Source organism: Sinohyriopsis cumingii, chromosome 1, assembly GCF_028554795.1.
Source record: "Sinohyriopsis cumingii isolate HCF-2022 chromosome 1, ASM2855479v2, whole genome shotgun sequence".
Lineage (NCBI taxonomy): Eukaryota > Metazoa > Mollusca > Bivalvia > Unionida > Unionidae > Sinohyriopsis > Sinohyriopsis cumingii.
The window spans coordinates 152,467,124-152,492,415 of NC_142961.1; the positions used below are offsets into that span (position 1 = coordinate 152,467,124).

Consider the following 25,292-nt stretch of genomic DNA (forward strand, 5'->3'; position numbering starts at 1 on the left):
TGAAAAGGTCCATGATAAGGTTACTATTACTGAAATAGGAAAAATGGTTACCTCACAATAACAGTTCTACATCACAGGCCAGGACCAAACTTTGTGGATGGCTTGCACTTTTGATAAGGAAGAAGCTTATAGATTTTGGAGTCAAAAGGTCAAAGGTAAAGGTCAAGTTTGGCTAAAGGAAGATGAATGGTTTCTGCACAGTAACTTTTGTTCTGCATCACAGACTGGGACTAGACTTGTGGATGAATTGCTTTGGAGTAAGGTGGAAGCCTAGATATATTGAAACAAATTGGACTATCTTTCAAATCAATGTTCTTGTCAAGTGCATTTGCACACAATATTGTGCATGGCGATAATACATTATCTCCTTTATGTTTATATTACCCTTATGTTCCATGTTCATAACCAGTTTTAAATGCAAATAATAGTATCCTTAGTAATGTTTTTTAAAAGATGAATTTTCTATACAGGAACTATTATTTTAGCAATAGTATATCATGTGAACGATTTGTTCAAATATTCATCATCTGGGGAAATATTTGTGATGCCCACCATGATAAAATCATTGTAAACTGTCTTATTTTACCTTCTACCCTGAGTAGAAAAATAAGCAATTTTATCCATTTTTCTCCAGAGTTTAGATAATGCAAAATGGATATTCATCATTCTTCTTCACCAGAGTGATGAAATTGTTCATGTTTAATCTGCGTATAATGTACTGTGAAATATGTGCTATTTTTGCAGTTTGAAATCGGGTTCCATTTTTACTGCTGTGTGTGAATTGCACATTCAGCTTTCAACTAGAGGGTGTTCATGTGAATATATTTTCCAAATTCTTCCATATTTGGTAATATTTGTGAGAACTGTCATTGAATTTCCAGAGTATGTTCTCAAAAACCTAGAAGTAGAGGTGAGATCTGCTCTGGCATTTGTGGTTCGGCTGGTTGCCAGTGAGGGTCTAAGACCAAACAAACAAACAAATGAACAAAAGTTTTTCTATCTGATCTTGACAATTCAAATTTCTTCAAGAATAACAGCAAGGTAGACTTGTTACTACAAACACATCATTTACTAAAAGTGTATTAGGCCTAGATTCATATAGTAACTCTGACCATTCAAGTGTTCATACTCGATGCACTGCCAACGATTGGCTGAAAACAGTGTTTCAGTGGTCATTTTCCAATATAAATTTTGTCATTGAAACACGCTTCTAATTCTGATTATAATACTTCTCTTAAGTTGTTTCAACATTTTTTCCCCAGAGACGTACCAGAGAAATGTTTCCACACAAGGATTTGACTAACAACACAGTCACTGTGCTGTCATCAACAAAGCCATCTGCTGTCCATTGAAGAAAAAATATCAGTGTTCCAATAATGTCGTCAGATTTCCTACTGAGTTATATGTATCACTTTGAAGTCACAAATTTCCACCCATGTTATTGTTCTTGTGTCCTTTGGATGTTGAAATAATCTACATGACACTCTGTGTCACATCCAACCCATATGACATACTATTGACATCTGGTTCCAGACTGTGTCTCTATCATATTTACAACTTAGCTCTAAAACACAAATCCATGTCTGATTCTGACTCACAAATCACTGTCACATCAGTATGTCAGTTGAACAGATTTTGGTAACCTTAGCTTATTTTTCTGTGTAAGATTAGTTTCGGAAGTAGGATTATTTGAACTACAGATTATGTGAATCATGATTATTTGAACATTTAGGCTGATTTTCACATGCTATTTAACAGTGCTATCATTGTTGTTATTTTCAACATGCTTTGGTTGTCATACCTCTATTAAATACATCATTCTATATATTTGCAAATATCATATTTCACCATATTTCACCACTTTGAACACAAACACTAAATTTTGTGTGAGAAAACAGATAAGCCTGGAAGCAATATAATAAACTGTGTTGACTATTTTATTTGTTTTGTTTTGTGCTAGTATAATCTAAATAAGAACTTTTGTTATGAAAGCAACATTTCTTGGTACTACAATACATGAATGAGATGTAGTGAATGAAAAAAGTTTCCATTTCATTTGGCCTTGACCCTTGACGTGTTATAATATTGGGTTCAAAAGTCAAGGTCACTGGCTGGAAAATGAAAAATGATTCCTGTGCAAAAAAAAATCTGTACTTGACCATGTACCTTCACCAAAGTTTTGGGATGGCTTATGGTTTGTGTAAGATAGAAGATTATTGTGTTTGAGGTCAAAAGGTTAAAGGACAAACTCACTGGCTGCAAAAAGAACAATGGTTTTTGCATAATTACTTTAGTTTGAGAATGCACATCTTGACCAAAGTTTGCAGGAGAAGCATATTGATTTTTATGTCAAAGGCCATAGTCATTTTGACTCAGTAGAAAAATGGGTCTTGCGCAGTAAAAAAATTTCTAAAGCTGCTTCACCAAATGTTGTGATATCTTGCACTCAACATAGGAAAAAACATATTTTGGTGTCTAAAGGTCAAGGTGAGTCTAATAAGAAAATAATGGTTTCTGCACACTACGATTAGTTAAAAGACTGGTGCATTTCTTGACCAAAGTCAAGGCCATTGAGGGTGGTCATTAATCTCCAGAGTCAACCATGTCTACTGTTTCTTATGTAGAAGACTGTTAAACACAGGGTGGATGTATACTGTGACGTTCATGTACTTGTGTTGAATTTTGTAGACTTTGACAAATTTGGTCTGCAATGGTGGACTGCATGTTTTAAAAACAAATCTAGTTTCCATTTTATTTTTCTATAACTTAATGATGATACGGTGTGTTCCATGTTATTTAGCAACTTCATTTTATTTCTTAATTCAGAAGTTGCCTTCAATGCATAAAATTGTTGCTTCATGTTAAGATGACTGAAACTGATCTTTGATTTCAGACAAGCCTGCAGGATACTCTGCTGTCCTCTTGAATAGTGTTATATATCAATCAAGTCCAGCTGTCTCCCCTGCTATCCAGAAGTGTCAACCATCCTCCATTGAGCTCCTTAAATTAGGAACCTCATCCTCCCATGACCCTCATCGGATGGCAGTAGTTGACCCAATCCAAAAGCCCAAATCCCATGAAAAGGGTAGATTAGCAAGGTTGAACTCATTTGTGTTGTCTCAAGATGAAGGTTTGAGAAACCTGTCTCAGTCCAGTAAATGTGATATAATCTCTTCAATGAGAACTTCAGTGAACTCCTCAGGAATTGTAATAAAAGGTGGGCAGACAATTGAAGATAGGCAGCAGCTAAAGGAGCTTGTGAATTCTACATGTCAGGAGAAGGCAGTTGTTGAAGAGGACCTCAGATGGTCTGCAGAACAACAACATACTGTTCATTCTAGGGACTCTGTATATAAAGGGAGACAACTCAACCAAATTGTTAAAGGGAAGCAACTCCACCTGGAAAGAGACTTGCACAATAATATGTATAAAAATTCAATATTCAGAGAAAATGTAATCATCAGGCCAGTGCCAAATGATGGTCTTGACAGACCCAAAAATAGAGCAGATGTCTTCATTCTTGAAAAAAAACCTGTTTATTACATGCCAGGTTGTGAAAGGGGTAATGCAGCATCTAGACAAGTAAATATTGAAGATGACTATGAAAAGGAGGAAATTATCTCAGGAAATGTTGATATTGACAGAAAATCTTTCAGTCAGAGGTCTGTTTCCAGAACTGGAAGAAAACAAAGGAGACCTGTAAGTTACATTTGCAAATCAGAGAGCTATGTTCCTAATCACAATAGTCTAAATCCAAATCAAGATTCTGGAGATAAAGTAATTTTGCAAAGGCATAACCAAAGGAAGATGGCAACAGTTTCACAAGACATGTGTGTGCCTGTAAAACATGAAAGTAATGAGATTGTTAAGCAAGAAAACATTGAAGACAGAAGGGACCATCTGATTACTGCAGAAAAATCTCAAATCTGCATTCAGTCGCCAAGATATGACACAAGTAAATCCAGACACCAAACCATAACTGGAAAAGATGGGAAAAGTCATTGTAATTTTGCTTCAGATCTACAAAACATTAAGCCATCAGTTCAGCCTCCAGATATGCATATTGTGTATAGTCAATGTAAGATTACTGGCCCAGCAAATGAAACTTTCGTTTTGAAAGAGAAAGTAATTCCATTCAAAAACAAACAAAGGAAGGTAACTCCAAGTATACAGGAAATCTTTCATTCTAGGTCCAAGCAAGATAATTTAAAGGACAACAGTGACAAATTCAGGAACAACAGTCCATATAAAGAAGTTAGAAGCAGGATTGACAACAGATTAGAGGAATTTGAAATATTGTCTCCAAAACATTCATTGTTAAAAAGAAGCCATAAATGTAATGATGACATGCACCACATCTCTGATAAAAGAACTAAGATAGAGGACAGAAGTAGAGCATTGAAACAAAGCATAAAGCAAAATAAATCATCATCATCATTATCATCATCATCATCAAAATATAATGTTAAAGAAAAGGTGGAAAAAACAGCAACATGTGCTAGTGCTGAGGTTCCTCCAAACCTGCAAAAGTTTGATTGCCAGAGTTCCAATGTAAAAAGTTACGATCTTCATGAAAGCCTGAATGTGGACGAAAGTTTGGCAATTAATGACAGTCACACTGATTCTGTTTTTGATGACACTACAAGTCATAAATTGGACTCGTGTAGCGAAAATTTCAGTGGCACAATGTCATTTGGAGAAGAGAAATCCGAAAGGTCAAGCTTACAGTATGGTAAAGGTAAAGAAATTCACTTAAATAGTAAAAAGTTAGAAAGGTCTTTCATTACTGTTGATTCTAGAAATGCTTCTCTGAGCGAGGCAGAATTTGCCAAAAGGACAAGAACTTATTCTTCTGATAGGAATAGCTTAGAAGAAAGCAATGCTAATGAGAAAACGTGTGCATGTAACTATGAAGCTAGCTTTTTCAGATCATACAGCTCATCGCACAAAGACTGGTCTTGCCTGGAAATGGAACAGCAACCCACCTGCAAAAGAAGTTCAATGAAAGAGCAAACACCAAACTCTTGTATACATGGACCAGAACGGGCCATGTTGGATGACAAGGATGAATGCTCAGATGAATCATTTATTGACTCTTGGCACTCTGCAGATGTGTGTTCAGAGGTCATAGTAAAAGAAAAGTGTATTCACAAAGCTTGTTCATCAAGTAGCAACCACAGTGAGTCTCTGAAAACTTCAGAAGTAAAACCTAATTCTAACAAGACTGAGACAGTCATTCAGAGAAGTTCTTTTGAAAAGGATTCTGAGACAGTCATTCAGACAAGTTCTTTTGAAAAGGATCCTGAGACAGTCGTTCAGAGAAGTTCTTTTGAAAAGGATCCTGAGACAGTCATTCAGAGGAGTTCTTTTGAAAAGGATTCTGACATAAATGAGTTTAGTCTTACAGGAGGTGAAAATCTAGCGCAGCAAGGGAATATGATTAATGCCAGGGGCCAGGTACAAAAAAGAAAAGCAGAGACAAAGAACTCTGTAATTCATGATCCATATTACTTTCATGGAAGTGAAGAAAAAATCAGGGGTAAATTTATCACAGACCAGCAGAATTCAGAAAGACCTTGTGAGTCTACAAGATCTAGAGCTTGGTCAGAGAAAGGATCAACTCATATAACATTTACATATGTTAATGATTGTGAGAAGAACTTTTCAAGGACATCTAAAAGAAGGTTAGTCTATGATAACAAGAATCCACTCAAATCTGCAGGTCCGTCAAACACTGTGCAGAAAATCAGTGGAAAGAAACATATTTCAGGAAAGAAACGTAGTTCAGGAAGGACTTTGTCAGTTGACATTGACATCAAAAATGTTAATTCCAACAATATTAAATTCTGTTCTGAATCATTGAAATGGAATCATTCAAAAAAGAAATCTTGTCCAAGGGATAACAATTTAGATAAAATTAAATCTTCCATTGGAAATGGGAGAAGAAGAAATAGGACTAAATCAAACATAAAATTTACAGAAGGATACAGAAGCTCAGCATTCATTCATCAAGAGAGTGGACAAGAAAGGCATCCAGAATTTTCCAGTAATGTGAAAGTAAGAAGATCTTTAGATGAGGCTAACACCTTTATTTCTCAAACACCATTAGAGCTGCGTACTGATACACATTTAAGACCAAGTGATGATGAGTTGGAAATACAGTCTAAATGTTCTGGTCAGTCTGGGTTTAGTGTACATAGAAACAGCATCAGTCAAGACAGTGACTATAGTGGTGGATTAGAAAATCAGTCTTCACAAAACCATACGTCAGAGTTCAGTAATGAAGTGGTAAATATTTCATTATTGACCAAACAGTATGATCCAGCTGGGACTCCTGTTTTGCACATTCAGAGATTTGGCACACAAAGCGCTGATATCTCTGTAGAGGTAAATGATGTATTTTAGATGAAGAATAAGATAGGTTTGTGGGCATTGTAATTATGGACTCTTCTATAAAAGTTCCTTGGAACCCAGTAAACACGCATTAAAATTGTAGCAGACATCCATTGGTGTCATTTAGAATTTTTTATGATAATCAGTTCACCTTGGCAGACATCTTTGGGTACTGTGTATATTTCAGTGATTTCAGTCCCAATGTTAATAGGTATACAATGCTTGTTGGATGGAAAGATGAACAGCATGAGCGTATTCATTTGTTACTTGATCTTCATCAGTTACGGGAAGTATGAGGTCTTTTTCTTGGTGGTTTTAAGTACCATCAGAGCTTTAAGTTTCTATATGTATAGTTTTAAGTGACTAAGGACCATATTGGAAAAGGGGCAGATTTTGGCCCCAAAATCTGTCATAAATTAAAGTGTTTGTGAGAACATTTATTATGGTTATACCACAATTGCTATATATCAACTATAACATGTAAACATAAGATATAATGTAGCACTGAAATGTACAGTTCATATTGTTCATTTTGTTCCAAATAGGCATGTTAATCAGATATCTCAAATTTTGTTATATGACAGGATGCAGTTTTTAAAAAAACGTCTAACACATGCAAAAATTCATGTGTTCCTGTTTGCACTCTTCCATAATGAACTTAAAAATGAAGACTTACTGTACTTTGTTATATATCCTTTACGATATGCTTATAGATAATCTGATTCACAGTATCATAGAAATGCAGAGTTTTTCCCCTTTCTTTTGGAAACAAAACAATAAAATATTGACTGAAATTTTGGGACATTCTTAAGTACAGTTACAATCAGTCTGAATATTGGGATGAGGGAAATAAATATAGAAGAGGTGCATGAAAGAAGTTGACCCACAAGAAGAAGAAGCAGCCTATGTATTATTTTTTCTGACAGGGTTTGAAAGAAAAGGAATGATTTTAAGAAATTACTTTGATAATTTTAACTAGTTTTATAGACAGTATTCTACCCTGGTATGAATTCATAATCTTAAACTCTGACAAAAATGAGTAGAATATGAGATAATGTGAATTATACCTATGCAGGCTATGAAGGTACCAAAATCAGTTAAAATGCAATATTTGTTAGCATCAGTATTGACTTGTTTCCATGACAATGAATTATTTCAGTATACTTTTAAACTATCCTCTGCAGTGGAGAAAACTAAAGCCAGATCATCATCTCCAGCAGACTATACCACAGAAAAATTAAACTGATAGCAGTTCTTGAGGAAATATTTTTTGAAGATGGATAATTTTTTTAAGACAGGGATAATTTTGCAAATTTATGAATGTTTAATGCAGTGGCATGTATAAAATAATTTTGCTTTAAAAGGAAGAATCAAAATTTTGGGACATACTTGATGTTATGCTAAGGAATCTCACCAGGGTACATGCTATCATTACACGTAGTGATTTGTTTTGACACAGCTGCAGTAATGTAAAGGTATCACACATATTTCTTAATTATTCAATATTAAAGCAGTAGTTAAAGCCTAATTCAAGCATTCTTTTGGGGTTTTGATTGATACAAATAAACTTCTTTTACTTTTTTTCATAAGTGATTCATACTTTTTCTGCATGCAAAATTTCATTATTCTGTCTTTCTTTATCGTTTCACCGCTCCGATGGCCTAATGGCTAGAGTGTCCACCTCAGATGTAGGAGGTCGTGGGTTCGATCCCGGCTGAGTCATACCAAAGACTTACAAAAATGGTACTAAGAGCTGCCTCGCTTGGCGCTCAGCATTAAGAGGTTAGTGTTAGGACTGGTCAGCCTGGTGTCAGGATAATGAGACTGGGTGGGACATCATGCTACATGTTTGAGGCATGATGACCCAGTGCTAGACATCACTAAAAACTGCCACACTGCAGACATCATAGCGATATGACTGAAAAATTGTTAAAGCTACGTTAAAAATCAAAATCACATCACACACATCACATTTATCATTTCACAGTTTTTTTAATGAATAATTGAAACTGTTATCAAGATAAATATTTGAAGTTGCTTCAAAATAACCCTGATAGCAATTTTATTTTGTTGCATACGTGAACACAAGAGACATGTAAATTACAATTGCAAATCAGATAGTTTGATTCCTAATAACAATACTCTAAATAAAATTTCAGAAGATAAATTAATTTTGCAAAGGCATAACCAACAGAGGATGGTACCAGTTTCACAAGTCACATGTGTCTATAAAATATGATGACAGCATTGTAGATAGCAGGAACAATTTGATCAGTGCTATAAAATCACAGATTTGCACAGTCACCTAGATATGACATGAGTAAATTCTTAAAGATCTTATCACTTCTCTTTGATTGTACCACTCCTGTGGCCTAGTGGTTAGAGTGTCCACCTTGGATGCGGGAGGTCGTGGGTTCGATCCCTGGCTGAGCCATACCAAAGACTTACAAAAATGGTACTAACCGCTGCCACGCTTGGTGCTCAGCATTAAGAGGTTAGTGTTAGGACTGGTCGGCCTGGTGTCAGGATAATGTGACTGGGTGGAACAATTATGCTACATGTCTGCGGTATGATGCCCCAGAGCTAGACATCACCATAAACTGCCACACTGCAGACATTGTAGCGATATGACTGAAAAATTGTTAAAGCTGTGTTAAAACTCTAAATCACACACACACACTCTTCTCTTTCATGGAAATTCATATGAACATTGGATTTTCACCAGAAGACCTGGTATGATATCATAGGTGGTACTATATGAAAATGATGCCAATCTCATATATATGCCACCATGGTAATCTTGTCACCGCTACTCCTCCTAAATGGATGGCCCCAGGAATATTTGCTTTTCATTAAACGACTTATTATCATATCTTAATGATTCTATATGAAATTGTGCCACTCTTACAGCCAGTATGGGTGACACAAGCGGTCGTCTTGAAAACCTTGTTAAAGTTCCTCTTCCTGATTGTATGGTCATATTGGCATCAGGTTTTCACCCAGAGATTTAAAATATTGTATTTGTATTGCATGAATTTATTTCTGGTTATTTGCATCAGTGACTAATGTGTGCTGGGTTTTTCTCAGTTTAGTTGTATATTTAAACAGAGCATCGTTGCAAGCTGTGGGCAAAAATCTGCTGCCATTAGCTGCCTGTTATAAGACTTCCTCATTTCTCATGAATATGCAAACCTGCTTAACCAATTGATGTGAGCCTGAGTCAAATTTTCTGAGAAAGGTGATCAAAGATGACGTTTCATGTAGATTGAATAAGCCATTCAAGCTTCTCTTGCAAATATGGTCACTCATCGATCCTTAAAGGGTTACTTTTGTTGATGATTACAAACTTGTTTTATTGTGTTTATGCAGACATAAATTTTGGTATGCATATTCATTAGGAATCAGGAAATCTTGTCATGAAAAAGAGCATAGTTTTTGCTAACCATTCAGATGTACTTTTTAGTTTGCTGCAAGACCTATATTGTTTTAATTTGGACATTTGAATTTTATCAATATTTTGAGTGCAGATTCAGGAATTTAAAAAAAAATAAGATTCTACATAAAAAGATCAACACTGGAGCCCTGCTACTCCAGTGTGGCTTTGAGCAATGCCTTTTAATCCAATTGCCTCAGCACTAAATAACCTTCTTGTGTTGCTGTGCCCTAAAGCACAAAATGAAACAAACCAAACCTTTTGTGAGATAGCTTCACATTCAGTTTAATTAGTACCCCCTTAAAATAAATTGTTATTTTTATTATTATATGTACAGCCTTAAACTGTTTAAATATAAACCACAAGAGCTACATTTTACTCACTACAGTAATTATGCAAGTTTCTGCATTAAAATCGATTTTTCTGATGCTGCTGCTAGTTATGAAGCTTGACAAGTACATTATTTGCAAAATATTACTGCTGAAAGTTTGCAAAAGTTGATTACAGTGACCCATTTTCCATGCCTCATTGATTCAATATTTCAGTGCCCACAATGCAATAGCAGAAGGGAGCATATTGTTTTGCTGCTGTAAGACGGTCCCTAATGCAATTTACACAGTATATCAAAAGTAGATTACCAGGTTAAATTGTATGGCCATTCCAGCAATTTTGACATTTTCCCCCAACCCACATATTTTAGACTTTGTTGTAAAGAAAAAAAACTTGTTAGCACAATGAAGCCAAAACCTGTTGATACAAATTAAATTGGGTCAATCTGATTAAAATCAGATTTCTGTGTCCTATATGAAGATCTGATGATGACTGCTGAAAGGTCATGTTCTGGTGACCTTTGAATTAGCCAGTGGAAATGCAGCTTCCTAAACTCTGAAGGTGAATCAAATCATTCAGTACACATTCATGCTCTTCATCCACATTGCTCAGTCTCCAAATGCGAAGATATAAGACTTCATCTGATTGTGATTGGTTGATAAAATTAGCAATTATGGTAATAATATAGGTTACCAGGACATGTCGCTATCAGATCTTCATGTATAACAGTAGAGATCTGATTTTAATCAGATTGTAAATTGGGTTGAGTTAATTGTATTCACATGTAGATATTCTGATCAGAACCTTTAGTCCATTACAATAACTTTTCCTCTTTTTTTATTATTTTAAAAAACACATTTTGCACCCATTTTGGAAGTTAGACAAAACTAAACTTTGTATGCATGCGTAGATGGCCTAATTAGATTTTCAGATTATTATTATTGCATTTTTAAACATTTGTTGGATTTGCAATGTCTGCAGTTGGGACGTGTTTTATCAACACAAATCTAGTTTGTTTATGCACTTGCAAAATAGGTGAGCTATACCATTTAGAATATTTGTGCAATTAATGCTTTAAAATTATAATTTATATTTTTATTTCATTTTTTTTTCAGGATGAGGATGAGGAGGTCATGCTTTTGTAGGAAACACATTATAGTGTGCTCTGTCAGGAAATATAATGCACTGTTCAGAACAAAAGTACTCGTCTGAAAAGAAATTTGATTTCTGCTGGATCAAGCATGTGCAGTTTATGACCAGTGGGCCAGATCTGATTTTGTCCATTTATTTACATCATAACGTGTGGCTTTCATACCTGTCATAATAGTGTCACACAGAAACACAATTTTTGACTCCCAAATCCCCCAACATAATTGTATTTAGAAAAACACGATTTTCAGGAATTTTAGCCACAGTGTTGTTTCAGCAACAAAAAATAGCAACGTCCCAAGCAAAACATTTCTTGACCACCATGATGCTTGTAATCAGTTTGAACAGTAAACAGTCCTGCTCAAAACTCTGGTAAGTCTCTCCTTGGGGCAAACAGCTGATAATAAGAGTCAAGTAAAAGGTATGACATACTGAGATTAACAACCACCTTTCAGAGAGTACTTGATTGTCTGACAATAGCTAGGCCGCATGGGTGATATTTCAAGTCAAATTCTGCTGTGGGAGAGTCAATTTTGCTAATTTGCATAGATAAAGTATATGAAGTAGAAAAACCCAGTTCATCAAAGTACATCAAAGAAACATACTGAGGTATATCAATGATACATCACTGCATTGAATGAGAATGTTGAGACTAACTTTAATAAAGTTTGTGATTGGCGCAGTGTTTCATCAAGTCGGATTTTTACTCCAGATATGGAATGCAAAACATGATTATTCATTAGACAGAATAGTGTTCAAGTGAGAAGAATTTTTGAAGAGTACAATTTAGGAAGTAATACAGAAATATGCTATCAATAAAGCAAGCAAAGTCCATCAAAATTAAATTCAAAAGTTCAGTTTGATATAGTTTCACTTTGTCAAGCACAGCAGCAAGGTGGAGCATGGAATTCATTGCACATATGCCGGGGGCAAACATATCTACATTGTTCATTTTGAAGTATGCGATGCCAATTGAAATAGAAGCACTACCTGTATGCAGCATATTCAACACACTGAATCGAATATTCAGAATAGTTTTATTTATTTTAAAGCCATTATCTTAATCTTGTTAAAATACTGTTAACTAATCCATACTTTTCAAGATGATTTTATTTATGAAATTGATTAACACCCACACTGGACAGGTATTTAGTTCTGCTGCATTACCTGTAAAGACACTAGTAGTTGTAAATCTTATGTTCTCCTCCTTCAGTCCAAAATGTGATATATATTCATTTTTCCATAGAGACAAGCATATTTCATGGTCAAACTGCATCAGATACAGTTCTAGACTAATGTTATGTTCATCCTGAACAATTCGGTTCTGACCAGGAATTGCTCTGAGAATAAAACAGGAAATTTAGACAACAGTGCCATCCAGTGCTTAGTAAGTACAAAGATGAAAAGAATGACACTTGCATTCTTGCATTACCTTCAAAACCCCTATTGAAAGAGCAAAGACTACATCAGATTAACCATATATTTTGTCATCCAATGGAGCTTAAAGACAAAAACTTGATGCATGTTTTTATTTAATGTCAGTATGGTTGTGATTATGTGAATGTTCACATATGTGTATGTCATTGATATTTGACAATGCTAATTTGTTTTCTTTATAAGTGTATTAAATACTTTGAACAACAGACATAAGTTTTTATTTTATTATTCAGATTTGAATTTCTAAACATTTTTATTGGCTTATATGAAAAAAGAACATATTCTTAATTAGACATCGCTTTTTTGGTTATGTGCATCAACCCTCCTTGAGACATTAAAACACACTTTAGAGTTTAAAAAAAACTCAAACACTGTCTGGGAATTCGGCAATTATGGGCTTTATCTAGTCTGTGCCCTGGTGCAAGTTGCACATGCCTCCCCATGATGCTGATTTTGTCTTCCCTTAACAGAAATTTTGATGGTGAAGAAGTACTTTTGCAGTCAGGGTTAATGGACTTGAGGTGTTAGCTCCTGAACAGGGGCAACAATTGTTTAATTGACAACACATTTCTAACTCAACCTCTATAGGAGAGTAAGTTATTGTACCACCCTACCCTCAGCCTTGGCACTCACACAGATGAAATCATATACACATGTACATCCTCACTGAATGTCAAATGTTCTTTCTTCTGAGGTCCTCGGCAACAGTTTGAAGTGGGTTTGATGGCATGTACAGCCAGGGATTTATAATGTGATGGGGTTATATGTTACTTAAGGTAATAATTATAGGACTGATTTATAATGCAATGGGGTTATATGTTATTTAAAGTAATAATTATTGGACTGATTTATAATGGGATGGGGTTATATGGTACTTAAAGTAATGATTATAGGACTGATTTATAATGTGATGGGGTTATATGGTACTTAAAGTAATAATTATAGGACTGATTTATAATGTGATGGGGTTATATGTTACTTAAAGTAATAATTATTGGACTGATTTATAATGTGATGGGGTTATATGGTACTTAAAGTAATAATTATTGGACTGATTTATAATGTGATGGGGTTATATGTTACTTAAAGTAATAATTATTGGACTGATTTATAATGTGATGGGGTTATATGGTACTTAAAGTAATAATTATAGGACTGATTTATAATGTGATGGGTTTATATGGTACTTAAAGTAATGATTATAGGACTGATTTATAATGTGATGGGGTTATATGGTACTTAAAGTAATGATTATAGGACTGATTTATAATGTGATGGGTTTATATGGTACTTAAAGTAATGATTATAGGACTGATTTATAATGTGATGGGGTTATATGGTACTTAAAGTAATAATTATAGGACTGATTTATAATGTGATGGGGTTATATGGTACTTAAAGTAATGATTATAGGACTGATTTATAATGTGATGGGGTTATATGGTACTTAAAGTAATGATTATAGGACTGATTTATAATGTGATGGGGTTATATGTTACTTAAAGTAATAATTATTGGACTGATTTATAATGTGATGGGGTTATATGGTACTTAAAGTAATGATTATAGGACTAATTTATAATGTGATGGGGTTATGTGTTACTTAAAGTAATAATTATTGGACTGATTTATAATGTGATGGGGTTATATGGTACTTAAAGTAATGATTATAGGACTGATTTATAATGTGATGGGGTTATATGGTACTTAAAGTAATGATTATAGGACTGATTTATAATGTGATGGGGTTATATGGTACTTAAAGTAATAATTATTGGACTGATTTATAATGTGATGGGGTTATATGGTACTTAAAGTAATAATTATTGGACTGATTTATAATGTGATGGGGTTATATGTTACTTAAAGTAATAATTATTGGACTGATTTATAATGTGATGGGGTTATGTGTTACTTAAAGTAATGATTATAGGACTGATTTATAATGTGATGGGGTTATATGGTACTTAAAGTAATGATTATAGGACTGATTTATAATGTGATGGGTTTATATGGTACTTAAAGTAATGATTATAGGACTGATTTATAATGTGATGGGGTTATATGGTACTTAAAGTAATGATTATAGGACTGATTTATAATGTGATGGGGTTATATGGTACTTAAAGTAATGATTATAGGACTGATTTATAATGTGATGGGGTTATATGGTACTTAAAGTAATAATTATAGGACTGATTTATAATGTGATGGGGTTATGTGGTACTTAAAGTAATAATTATCAGGCTGACTGAGAATTAAGATTATTATTAGAAATAAATCTGAATGTCATTTCACAATCCGTTACACCAGACAAAGTTGAAAAGCTCGCTACCATACATTCACGTTCACAATTACTGACACTTTCATTTTCACGATTGACATAATGTTTCTCAATTGCCTCACACGTTTCATAATAATTTTTTTGTTTTGTATTTGTTAGCTAATTCTGATCTAATTTTTTCAATTGTGCGTCAGAGAGATACGAATTTCTCAACTTCTGTATCTTTCACTGTCGACAAAAACTGGAACATAGCTTGTTGAATGTGTTTAATGAACCTGTATTCTGCTGGTAGCGTATATCTATCTTCAAATTTTCGCTGTTTCAATGATTTAAAATTGCAAATTATATTTTCAGGATTTAGTTCATCTGATATTTTTATACCGCAGTGTTTTAGTTTGTTAAAATGCAGAAATAATAACATTATTAAGACGATATACAATTGTGTAGTAGAGCAAAAACAGAACCTCTAGATTACTAAATATTTCATTTACCTCTGTTCACTCCCGAATACACTTCCAGACTGACTGGGAGAGAGAGATTCTGACTGTCTTTTATAGTCAAGATAACGCCCACACAGAATATTTTAGAAAATAGTGAGTTCTTGAATTCAAGTAGGTTTAGAAACTGAATCAGTATGGAATTCAAGTAGGTTTAGAAAGTCATGTTATTTTCCAGAACATTCTGCGTAAACGAATGTTTCAGAATGTTCTCGAAAATCACGTGTTTCAGTTATTCTGGTAATCCCGTCAGTTCTGGAATATTCTGCGTGGGCATTGTCGTGATTATAAAAGACAGAGAATTTCTCCCTCCCAGTCAGTCTGGAAGTGTATTCTGTGAACAGAGCTAAGTGAAATATTTTCTTGGACTGTGTGGTGTTAATTACCACGCAGACATTTAAATTATTATATATAGTTAGTTACGATGACGCAAAAAATAAAATCTTAATAAGTCGTATAAATATTACGCAGTAACAAGCAAGGTGCTACTTAATTAAACTACTGAAGGTAGCTTAGCTTGACAGAGTTATCTCCCTTCAAAATAATGAACTATTATATTTTGTTTATAATTCTTCGAAAATGCTGATTTGTATATTTTATCCGCGACGCGCTGAATCGAAGGCATGCAAGTATCAAATTATTTGCCAGCTGCATTTATCGATGTAAATATTATTTTTTTGCCAGTTTCTGTACTTACCGATTTAACCGCCTTTTTTTCTTCATTTGTTTTACATCTCCCAGTATTTCCAAATTTGCAATTCTGACTTTGTGTAATGGTCGTAAATTATATAAATAATTATTTTTTGGATTTCAATCACTATGAAAAATCACAAAACAGTTTTTGATTACCGCATTAAAACATTCTTAAATAAATTTATGAGAGTCATACTTTTTTCTTTCCATCAACACTAACATCAGATAACCAGAAGTACTATTAACAAAGCCAACTGATCATTTAAGTCGACAATTCCTGATGATAACATTACGAGATGACTCGTAATTCTTGATGATAGGATGTTTTACAAATTCTTTTTCCTCCATTATATATAATATTATTTGTCTAAATGATTATTTGGAAAATCTGGCGAGATAATCTTCAGTATTTCTTTAAATCTTGTCATTATTGTCGGTGTTATATTTTAAAATCATATTTCGTTTCAGCTCTATTTTCTTACCACCACATTGCACACACTACTGCGTTTCTCTTCTAACCCCAGCACCACACATCAGACACGGTTTTGGTACTAGACTCCCTCTTCGTAAACTTTATAAGTGAATTGAACATAACTCGTTTATGCAAGCTTTGTTACAGGGATTTTAAGAACGTATCATAAGACATTTACATTTATTCTTTATTTAAATCGGTATATATATATATATATATATATATATATATATATATATATATATATATATATATATATATATATATATATACACACACATTTGTTTTAATTATAATATGGAGTTTGAACGATTATCTAAAACTGAACCTTCTAAATGTAGATTTGACCTTGATAGAGGAACCACTGACGCATGAAGTCGAGCTTTAGCTGGTCCAGCAAATCACAATTTAATTAAAACTATTCGTTATGCTTAAGAAGAATTTTGCATAGATGGCTCATCTCGTGTGGTCAACATTTCGAATTATTAACAATGACTAAGTCATCATGCTACAATGAACTACCAACGAGCGGCGACGATTATTAATTATCTCGGCAATCAAAAATATTTGTTCAGAGTAAAATGTATAAAGGAAGTAGAAGATATGTGGATTACCTGTGACAAACGTGATCCTGTTTGATTACACCACGACATTGGAGATACTGTAAAATTAAATAAAAATTCCAATCCAGGAATGTTGACTTGTATTGACAAACCGTATTATGAAAGAGCGTATCATGTGACCGCAGTTATTGACGCAATATATCCGCTGAATGATAAACCTAGCGTTCATGATCTCAAACCAATGAAATTTTCGAAAATAAATTGTGTAACCGAACGAGTACTGTAACATTTTGCAAACGCGATACGTGGAATTGGTTTAACGAATCTAAGACGTAAAAAAATAAACAAATGGGCTGAATCATTCAAAGATAAAGGAGCTACAATAAATGATGTTGCTAAATTAGGAAAGAAATACAAATTTTCAAAAAGAGTAAAAATCATAACAGTAGAGCTTTTGTACCACTCGAAATATAAATCGAAAGGAGCTCCGATATGGAACTAAATTGGGTACAATTGTGAGTTATATTGATGGTGAGTCACCGCAATATATTCTTTTAAGATCTTCAACGCTTGTGTATGTTTCGATAAATATATTATCGATGATAAACACATTTGTATGAAACCGAGGTTAGAGTCGCTACGGATTCATTTTATATCAATAAAAACATGCAGGTGTTAGAACAATTACATGAAGGCGCTTATGCCTCATGGGGCGAATGGAAAATAAAACAAGAAAGGATACTTAGTTATTTTGGAATCTGCCGACGATGAAATCAACATTATTTGTTACAAAAATAATAAATTATCAAAATTATTATCAGCACCATCATCTTGTCGTCAGACATAAGACAGTTTATCTTAATAAACCGCGAGGTTCTGGTACAACAACACGCGTGGAAGGGTGATACACGGACTCCTGAACGAACGGGTGGAAAATATATTCCAAGGATTATTATTTGGGATGAAATATGTACAGTGCCGCTAGAAACACTACAAATATTTCTTGATTGGTTGTTGACAAACATTACTGCTGTAATAATGTGCGGCGATCATGGCCAACCAGCACCTTTTGTTGGATTGTCTCCACACGAATGGTTAAAAAAAATTATTGATTATTATGAGGAAATAAACGATCACATAGCACTTGAACGATAATTAAGAGAGTTTAAAAAATTAACCAGAGTACAACCAAATTCAATTAAGTGTGAAATAATGCGTGCAATAATTTCAGAAACTCCTATTAAAATTGCTTGGAATTTATGGGGACCAGACGATTTGATTGTTGCAAGTAGATAGTTCGTGATACATTTCAACAACAATTATTTATGTTACATAAAGAACAATTTTCAAATCTACCCGTACCATAATGTTATCGACCAGCAGATACGCGACGACAAAATATTGAAGTTGATATACCAGGATCATCAGAGAAAAAAAATGTTGAACTAAATGATATTGTTTCAGTTCCTGTCAGTGTTGTGAGAGGATATGCTATAGCGGTTTATTCCTCTCAGGGATTACCTATCTCTGATACTATTACTTGGATTGTTGATGATCGTTTCGAATGGTCAAATTTAGTTTATCTCGCAGTATCTCGAGTCAGAAGAATATCTCATTTGTGGAGGGTTATTATAGACTTTAGAGAAAATAATAATCAAACTGCTGCTGACAATAGCGATGACGTACTAAGAAAAATGTTTCGTTGGTTATAAACAGTGACAAAAAATAAGCTTGACTTTGATCTAGATGCTGAATTTATCATGACATTAAGACAACGACAGAATAATGATTGTGCAAGCTGTAACAAAGTAATGTTGTGGCAATATTCAAATAATAATCCAAGACAATTTACCGTAGACAGAATTATTAGTAATTTTGGTCATATGCGCGAAAATGTGATGATGACCTGTCTTGAATGTAATTGACGTCGAGGTCCTAGTTTACAATAGGGAACGCAATGGTAATTGTGTGTCTCCAGGAGTTATTTGTAATAGTTCGCGTACAAATCCACGCTGAGAATTAGTTGAATCTAGTCTGTAGATTGCAGGTCTTCCCGTGGATCTTGCCACACTAGAGATTTTATGTGTCGTAATACTCCAGATAGGATCATTCGCTCTTTTCTTACCACCTATAAGTTCACCGGCTTCAATAAATACCTCACAGTCACATTACCTAGTACTGATTGTTTTGAAAAGGAGTCATGTCGTTGTATTGGTATACGTTTATTTGTAATGACATTAATAAGTTTCATAGAAGTTTCACGAGTAATTTCATTATTTAACGCAGCTATCACACTTGGTAATCTTGCAACCCATTTGCGAGATCTCCTATCTTTCTGAATTATTTCCATGGCATATTGATATCCAAACAATCTCTCAGCAAGTGTTCGATTGAATCGTTCAACAATTGCCTGATCACGATGAATTGTAGTATGTCCTGATTTAATTTTGACATTATGTTTTTTAATCAGAGATGATACGGCACCTATAAATTCCTTGCCAGGATCAAACTGTAGTAACTTTGGCCATCGCAAGGGTCCTCGTTGATAAATTCGTTCAAAAGCAGATACAAATTCAGCTGCTGTTTTAGTTGATAGTGGTTCTGCCTCTTTATATGTACTTGCAACGTCAACGACAGTTAACGCGTATTTGCATGTACGTGATTGACGTCTATCAATTTTAATAGCATTGTGTGGTAAAAATAAAATATCTGCTTGATGAACTTCATTAGGAGTGCTGACATCAAAATGTGCATGCAGAATTTGTTTAGGTGGTGGTAAATAACTTTGCCATATTGCCTGTCGTGTTAACAAATTTTCAGCAACAAAACGTGCAACATTTGCTGCATCAGCGAGGTTACTAATCGCTGCTATATCCCTCCAATATCCCCTTGGGCTATAATAAATCGATTCCATTATAGTAATGATTGGTTGATTAATCGCCGGCCCCTAATACTAGTTTACCTTTCGTCGCAGATCTTATCAACCGATTAGCTAATGATTCTCTGAAAGATTTAATTTTTATGGAATTTAACGAGTGAACCAACTTCACATCTACAATATGTCGTTGTTGTAAATCCTTATTTTTATACGCTACATCATGAACGTAACATGCTTGATCAATTGCATTTATTAGATACTCTCCATGTCTGGGTTGATCTCGCTCGTCAAGTCGAATATCAAGTCGAGTTCGAGGACCACACACATTATATCCGGGAAGATGTTTTTCTCCTGGGTAATTAGCCCATGTAGCTCCTGGTAATTTTCCTAATGAAGTGACAATATCAACACCTGTTTTCTTTAACTTGTCAAGGGAGATAACTTTTTATATTTTGTACCACATGTTACACATTTACCTGTAAGTGCAAGCTTTTTATTTTCTGTTATTATTGTTGTTAATCCACTGGTGGGGGTGGATGCTCTGCATCAAACACAATATAAATCCATATTATTTATTATATTTGTATAACATGGATGTCATTGATTTCTCATCGACACGACATCAAGAGCCAGTAAAACATATTTCAGCATTACCGAATTCCATCAGAATGATAATAATAGGCCCATCTGGGTCTGGTAAAACGCAATTATTACTTAATATGATAATGAGATCGCTCAGGTGGGATAAATTATATTTAGTGGCACCATCTGTAAATGATCAGCGAATTTACGATGTGCTTAAAGATTTTAATGAAAATGTAATTATTTTGTTGGACGAGGACGGCAATGATATTATTAATTTATCACCGATATTGATGAAGCTCCATCTGTAGATAACTTCGATGGATTTATTAATAATCTCATAGTATACGATTATGTAATGCTGGACAAACCACCATGATGAGTTTTGGACTAGACGGAAAACTTGGCCAGGAAACAAACATGGGAGTTGACAGCCCGAATTGCATATGTCATAAACAGAGCAGTTCACCATTCGATGGCAAACGTGTTAATTGCCTCTGTCATAAACAGAGCAGCTCGATGGCAAATGTGTTAATTGCCTCTGTCAATTTTAATTTGCTCCATCATATGGAATATTAGCGCTTCATGACGCAATGAAACAATGACAAAAAAACAAAAACGACCCATAATATCACACTCTGATTTTTAGGACGATTCTATTTTGCTCATCATTGCTGTTTGGGGGCAGATTTGAAGAAGTTTGGAAGCATGCAGCTCAAGAACTACCACTATGATTTGTCTCCCCAACCATATTCTCATTTTAGAAACCAGCCTTTCCTGCCATATCAGAAGGAAGCTAGGCAAGTCAAAGGGATCGTTTGCATTCCACTTGCTATTCAGATTTCAACCGGATGCAGCAAATGACAGCCAAACCAGTCTAGAAGGGGAGGTAAGAAAATTTCTCCACCTGCAATCTTCCTGTCTGCTGCTGCTGACATAACACCCCACCACCCGCAGACAATCTACCTGTGGCGCTAGACTCCTGCAATTCTGATCAAATCTCATTAACATATTACCACATATCTAATGGATGGTCCAGAGGGGCTTCATATGTTATTTATCCCACCTTCTTCTCCTTCTTCTCTGCTACAAATGGATGTGCCATCAGGTTGGAAGAAGGATTAAAGTCTTCAGCAGGACATACAGTCACTCATTGACAAGTGTGTAGTGGAGATTTATTGAAACCACGATTTACAGGTTATATTCCTGTCTGTCCCATATCAAAATGGTCGACCGTAAATTGAGGTCATTCATAGACTTTAGTCACTTCAATGAATTCATTCGTCCATTGAGGTTGAAGATAAAGATGTTACGTCGCTTCTCGTGATACAGATAAAAGTAACTAAGAACAAGTAACCATCACGGGAGGTTAGAGTCATCATACGCTCTCTCTCACCCGTAAATAACATCAGAGCAGTGGGTTAAGTGGGTTATATGCTCAGCGTGCTCTAACGTCTCAATGATCAGAATCTCCTTATGTTAGTTTAGGGTCATCAAATTAGAGCCGTCTGTACGAGCCAAGGATTCAAATGCAACGTTTCAATCCGAGACACCAAATAAGCTGTTTGCAGGCATGCAGTATCAACCTTTTCAAGTTTTTTTTTCTCTTAAAAATCTGGTGGGTTCCATGGCTGCGGTAAAAATATTTAAATAATCATCATCTTAACTCGATAGAGTAGTCATGGTTCAATGGACCATATGTTGTATTGGTTTAAGCAGAAGAATGGGCTATTGTTTATATAGGGAATCCAGTCTTTCTTCCCTTGAATAATACCTAAGGTATAGATAGGACACTCAACATTCCTTCCTCCTATTACCAATTCTTCTCCCATTATTGATGATCAGGGAACATATTTGAAGGAGAAAGAAGATTTTTAAGTAACTTGTGTTTCTTACCCAATCACATTACTTAAAATCCATCCAAACCACCATGCCACTTGAGTCTGCTTGTAGGTATATCACAGCATAAAACTAACAACACCTGATGCTAACACGAGAACATAATGGACAAGAGTTATTGCCTTGTATCTATGTGAGATAGAAAGATGAAATTTAATCTTATTCATACGGCTGGATTCAGGAGATAGCAGGCTTAAATTCCTACCGTTGATGTGATAGGGCAATTATTCTTTCAGTAACATAGTTTACTTAAAAATTTGCTTTTTTTAAAAAAAACCCAGATAATTCAAATTTTAAATTCTTTCAGGTTGGAGTGAATGTGCACATTCCATTTCCACTCCCAATGTTCTCCTTTACTGGTTCCAGGGGCTTCTTTAGGGGTGACATGTATATGATTGGAAAAGAGGAAAACAAACTCTAAATGATACATACCCTATTGCACATTTTTCTCTCTCATATAATCACGAAAAAGGAGAAAAATGATCATGAATAAAAATACTACAGTCAAATTTCACATCTGACCTGTACCCTACACTTTTTGACCTGTACCCTACACTTTTTGACCTTTTTGACCTGTACCCTACACTTTTTGACCTGTACCCTACACTTTTTGACCTGTACCCTACACTTTTTAACCCATATATTATGCAGCAATTTCCATAATACTCAATTAATAAAGAAACAGAACGTTGGAACTACATGCATATTCATGAAAAAATAGTATAGCCTTTTAAAAAGAAACAACTAAATTACAAAACTCTGCTTCAAATTGTTTTAAGAACACATCTGAAAATTATTTGAGAACGAAACTGATTTCTCCTAATCAGTGTGCTAAAAGAAAAAATCAAAACGTACATTATGCTTACATATTAAATCATGTCTTTTTCTCCTATATGGACATACAAGTTAAATAGAGTATTTTTAATAGACAAATATCTGCACCTGCGTAAATTGGCTGTTTTACCAAGAGTGAACCATTGCAGCCTTAGGGTCAGACAATTTTCGGGTGTGATTATTGTCCCCCATCTTTTCTCGAAACGCAGTGTACATCGTATCTGCATTTGTGCCCATTCATCCATCATGCTTTCATTTCATCTCGGACTTCAAAACCATTTGAGATTAAGGAATGAAGCTTCGTATACTCATGCATCATTATTTGAATTTGTACTTCATCATTAGACAGTGTGTTGTATACCACTTTGGCAATCCTGTTTCGTATACCACTTTGGCAATCCTGTGTTGTATACCACCTTGGCAAACCTGTGTTGTATATCACTTTGGCAATCCTGTGTTGTATACCACTTTGGCAATCCTGTGTCGTATACCACTTTGGCAATCCTGTGTTGTATACCACTTTGGCAATCCTGTGTTGTATACCACTTCAGCAATCCTGTGTTGTATACCACTTTGGCAATCCTGTGTTGTATACCACTTTGGCAATCCTGTATTGTATACCACTTTGGCAATAATGTCTTCAGGGTCATGGTTACAGCTGAATGTTTTAAGTTTTCTTTTCCACTTTCCTTTCCAATGAATGACTTTCAAACAGAATGAGATTAAGGCGTGAAATTGAGTATATTTACACATCATCATTACAAAGTGCATTGCAAAGCACATGAGGGATTCTATCTTCAAAATTAAGTTCATGGTTCAGTACTTTAAGTTTCTCCTCATACATTCCATTTCATTATGTAACTTTAGATATGTTTGAGATTAAGGGAAGAAACTTGGTTCATTTACATCCTCACTACAATGTGTTTTGCAGACCACACTGAGTATCCTATTTTCAAGGCCAAGATCATAACTCAATAGTCAAAAAGTTTTCGTATCGCATTCCTCTGTACTCTATAATGTTAGAACTGTGTGAGATTAAGGTATGAAAATTTGGAGTAGTTATACATTATTATTAGAATGTGCATCCTTAATACATGTCAGGGTTATGACTTAATATATGTAGTGTTCTGTCATTCAGGTCTAAAAACGTAAAAGCTGTTAGAGATTACGGATAAATAATGGCATATTTAAATATCAATATTAGAATGTGTTTTGTGTAACACATGGTAGTCCTGTTTGTAAGGTCGTAGTCACAGGTTAGTATTTAGTTTTCCATCACTTTGGAACCCTTTCAGTTTGAGGGATAATACTTGCTAGACAATTATTATTAGAAGGCGTCTTACATACCGTATATTGGGGGATCCTATCTTCATGTTCAAAGTCCATGGTTTATATTTCATGGTCGTTTTTGTTTCTGCTTTGTTCAAAAACTGTTTGAAGTTCATGGATGAGTGAGGGCAATGTTACGAGTCTATGCTCTTAAAATAACCAACATAAAAGAGTGAAAGACAGCGATCTTTGTAAAATTTGATAAATATTTTATTTCCGTTGAAAACAAATTGAAAATGAGAAGAAAAAAACAACAACTTATGGTATTGCCAATTAAATCTAAAAATATTCAACGAATTACAGACACAAGTCCTAGTAATTAAAGTCCTTAATAAAATTCAGTACAAGTCCCAAAGAAACCCCAAACTGAAGTTGATGACGTGTCTGTTGTAGCTTATAGAGTGTTGATGTGTCAAGTCTTTTATTGAATCACAGTAATATAAGTCCAGATTTTAGTTCAGTATAAATTCCAGTGAATGTCTCTATCCAATAATTTTATCAGAGCACTTTCGTATTTCT

At 34.5% G+C, this 25,292-nt stretch overlaps 1 protein-coding gene across 2 annotated transcripts in view; it reads left to right on the top strand.

Moving 5' to 3' along the window:
• Window positions 1–12,957, top strand: part of LOC149808172 (uncharacterized) — a 138,849-nt gene extending 125,892 nt beyond the window's left edge. Inside the window, exons 12-13 of one of the 2 annotated variants that reach the window (XM_089974064.1) lie at window positions 2,894–6,387; window positions 11,272–12,957. In XM_089974064.1, the coding sequence (XP_089830190.1) occupies window positions 2,894–6,387; window positions 11,272–11,301 (3,524 nt within the window). In that variant the 3' untranslated portion in view covers window positions 11,302–12,957. The remainder of the gene's footprint in view (window positions 1–2,893; window positions 6,388–11,271) is intronic. The other variant, XM_089974073.1, reaches the window with a different exon arrangement.
• Window positions 12,958–25,292: the final 12,335 nt, after the last annotated feature.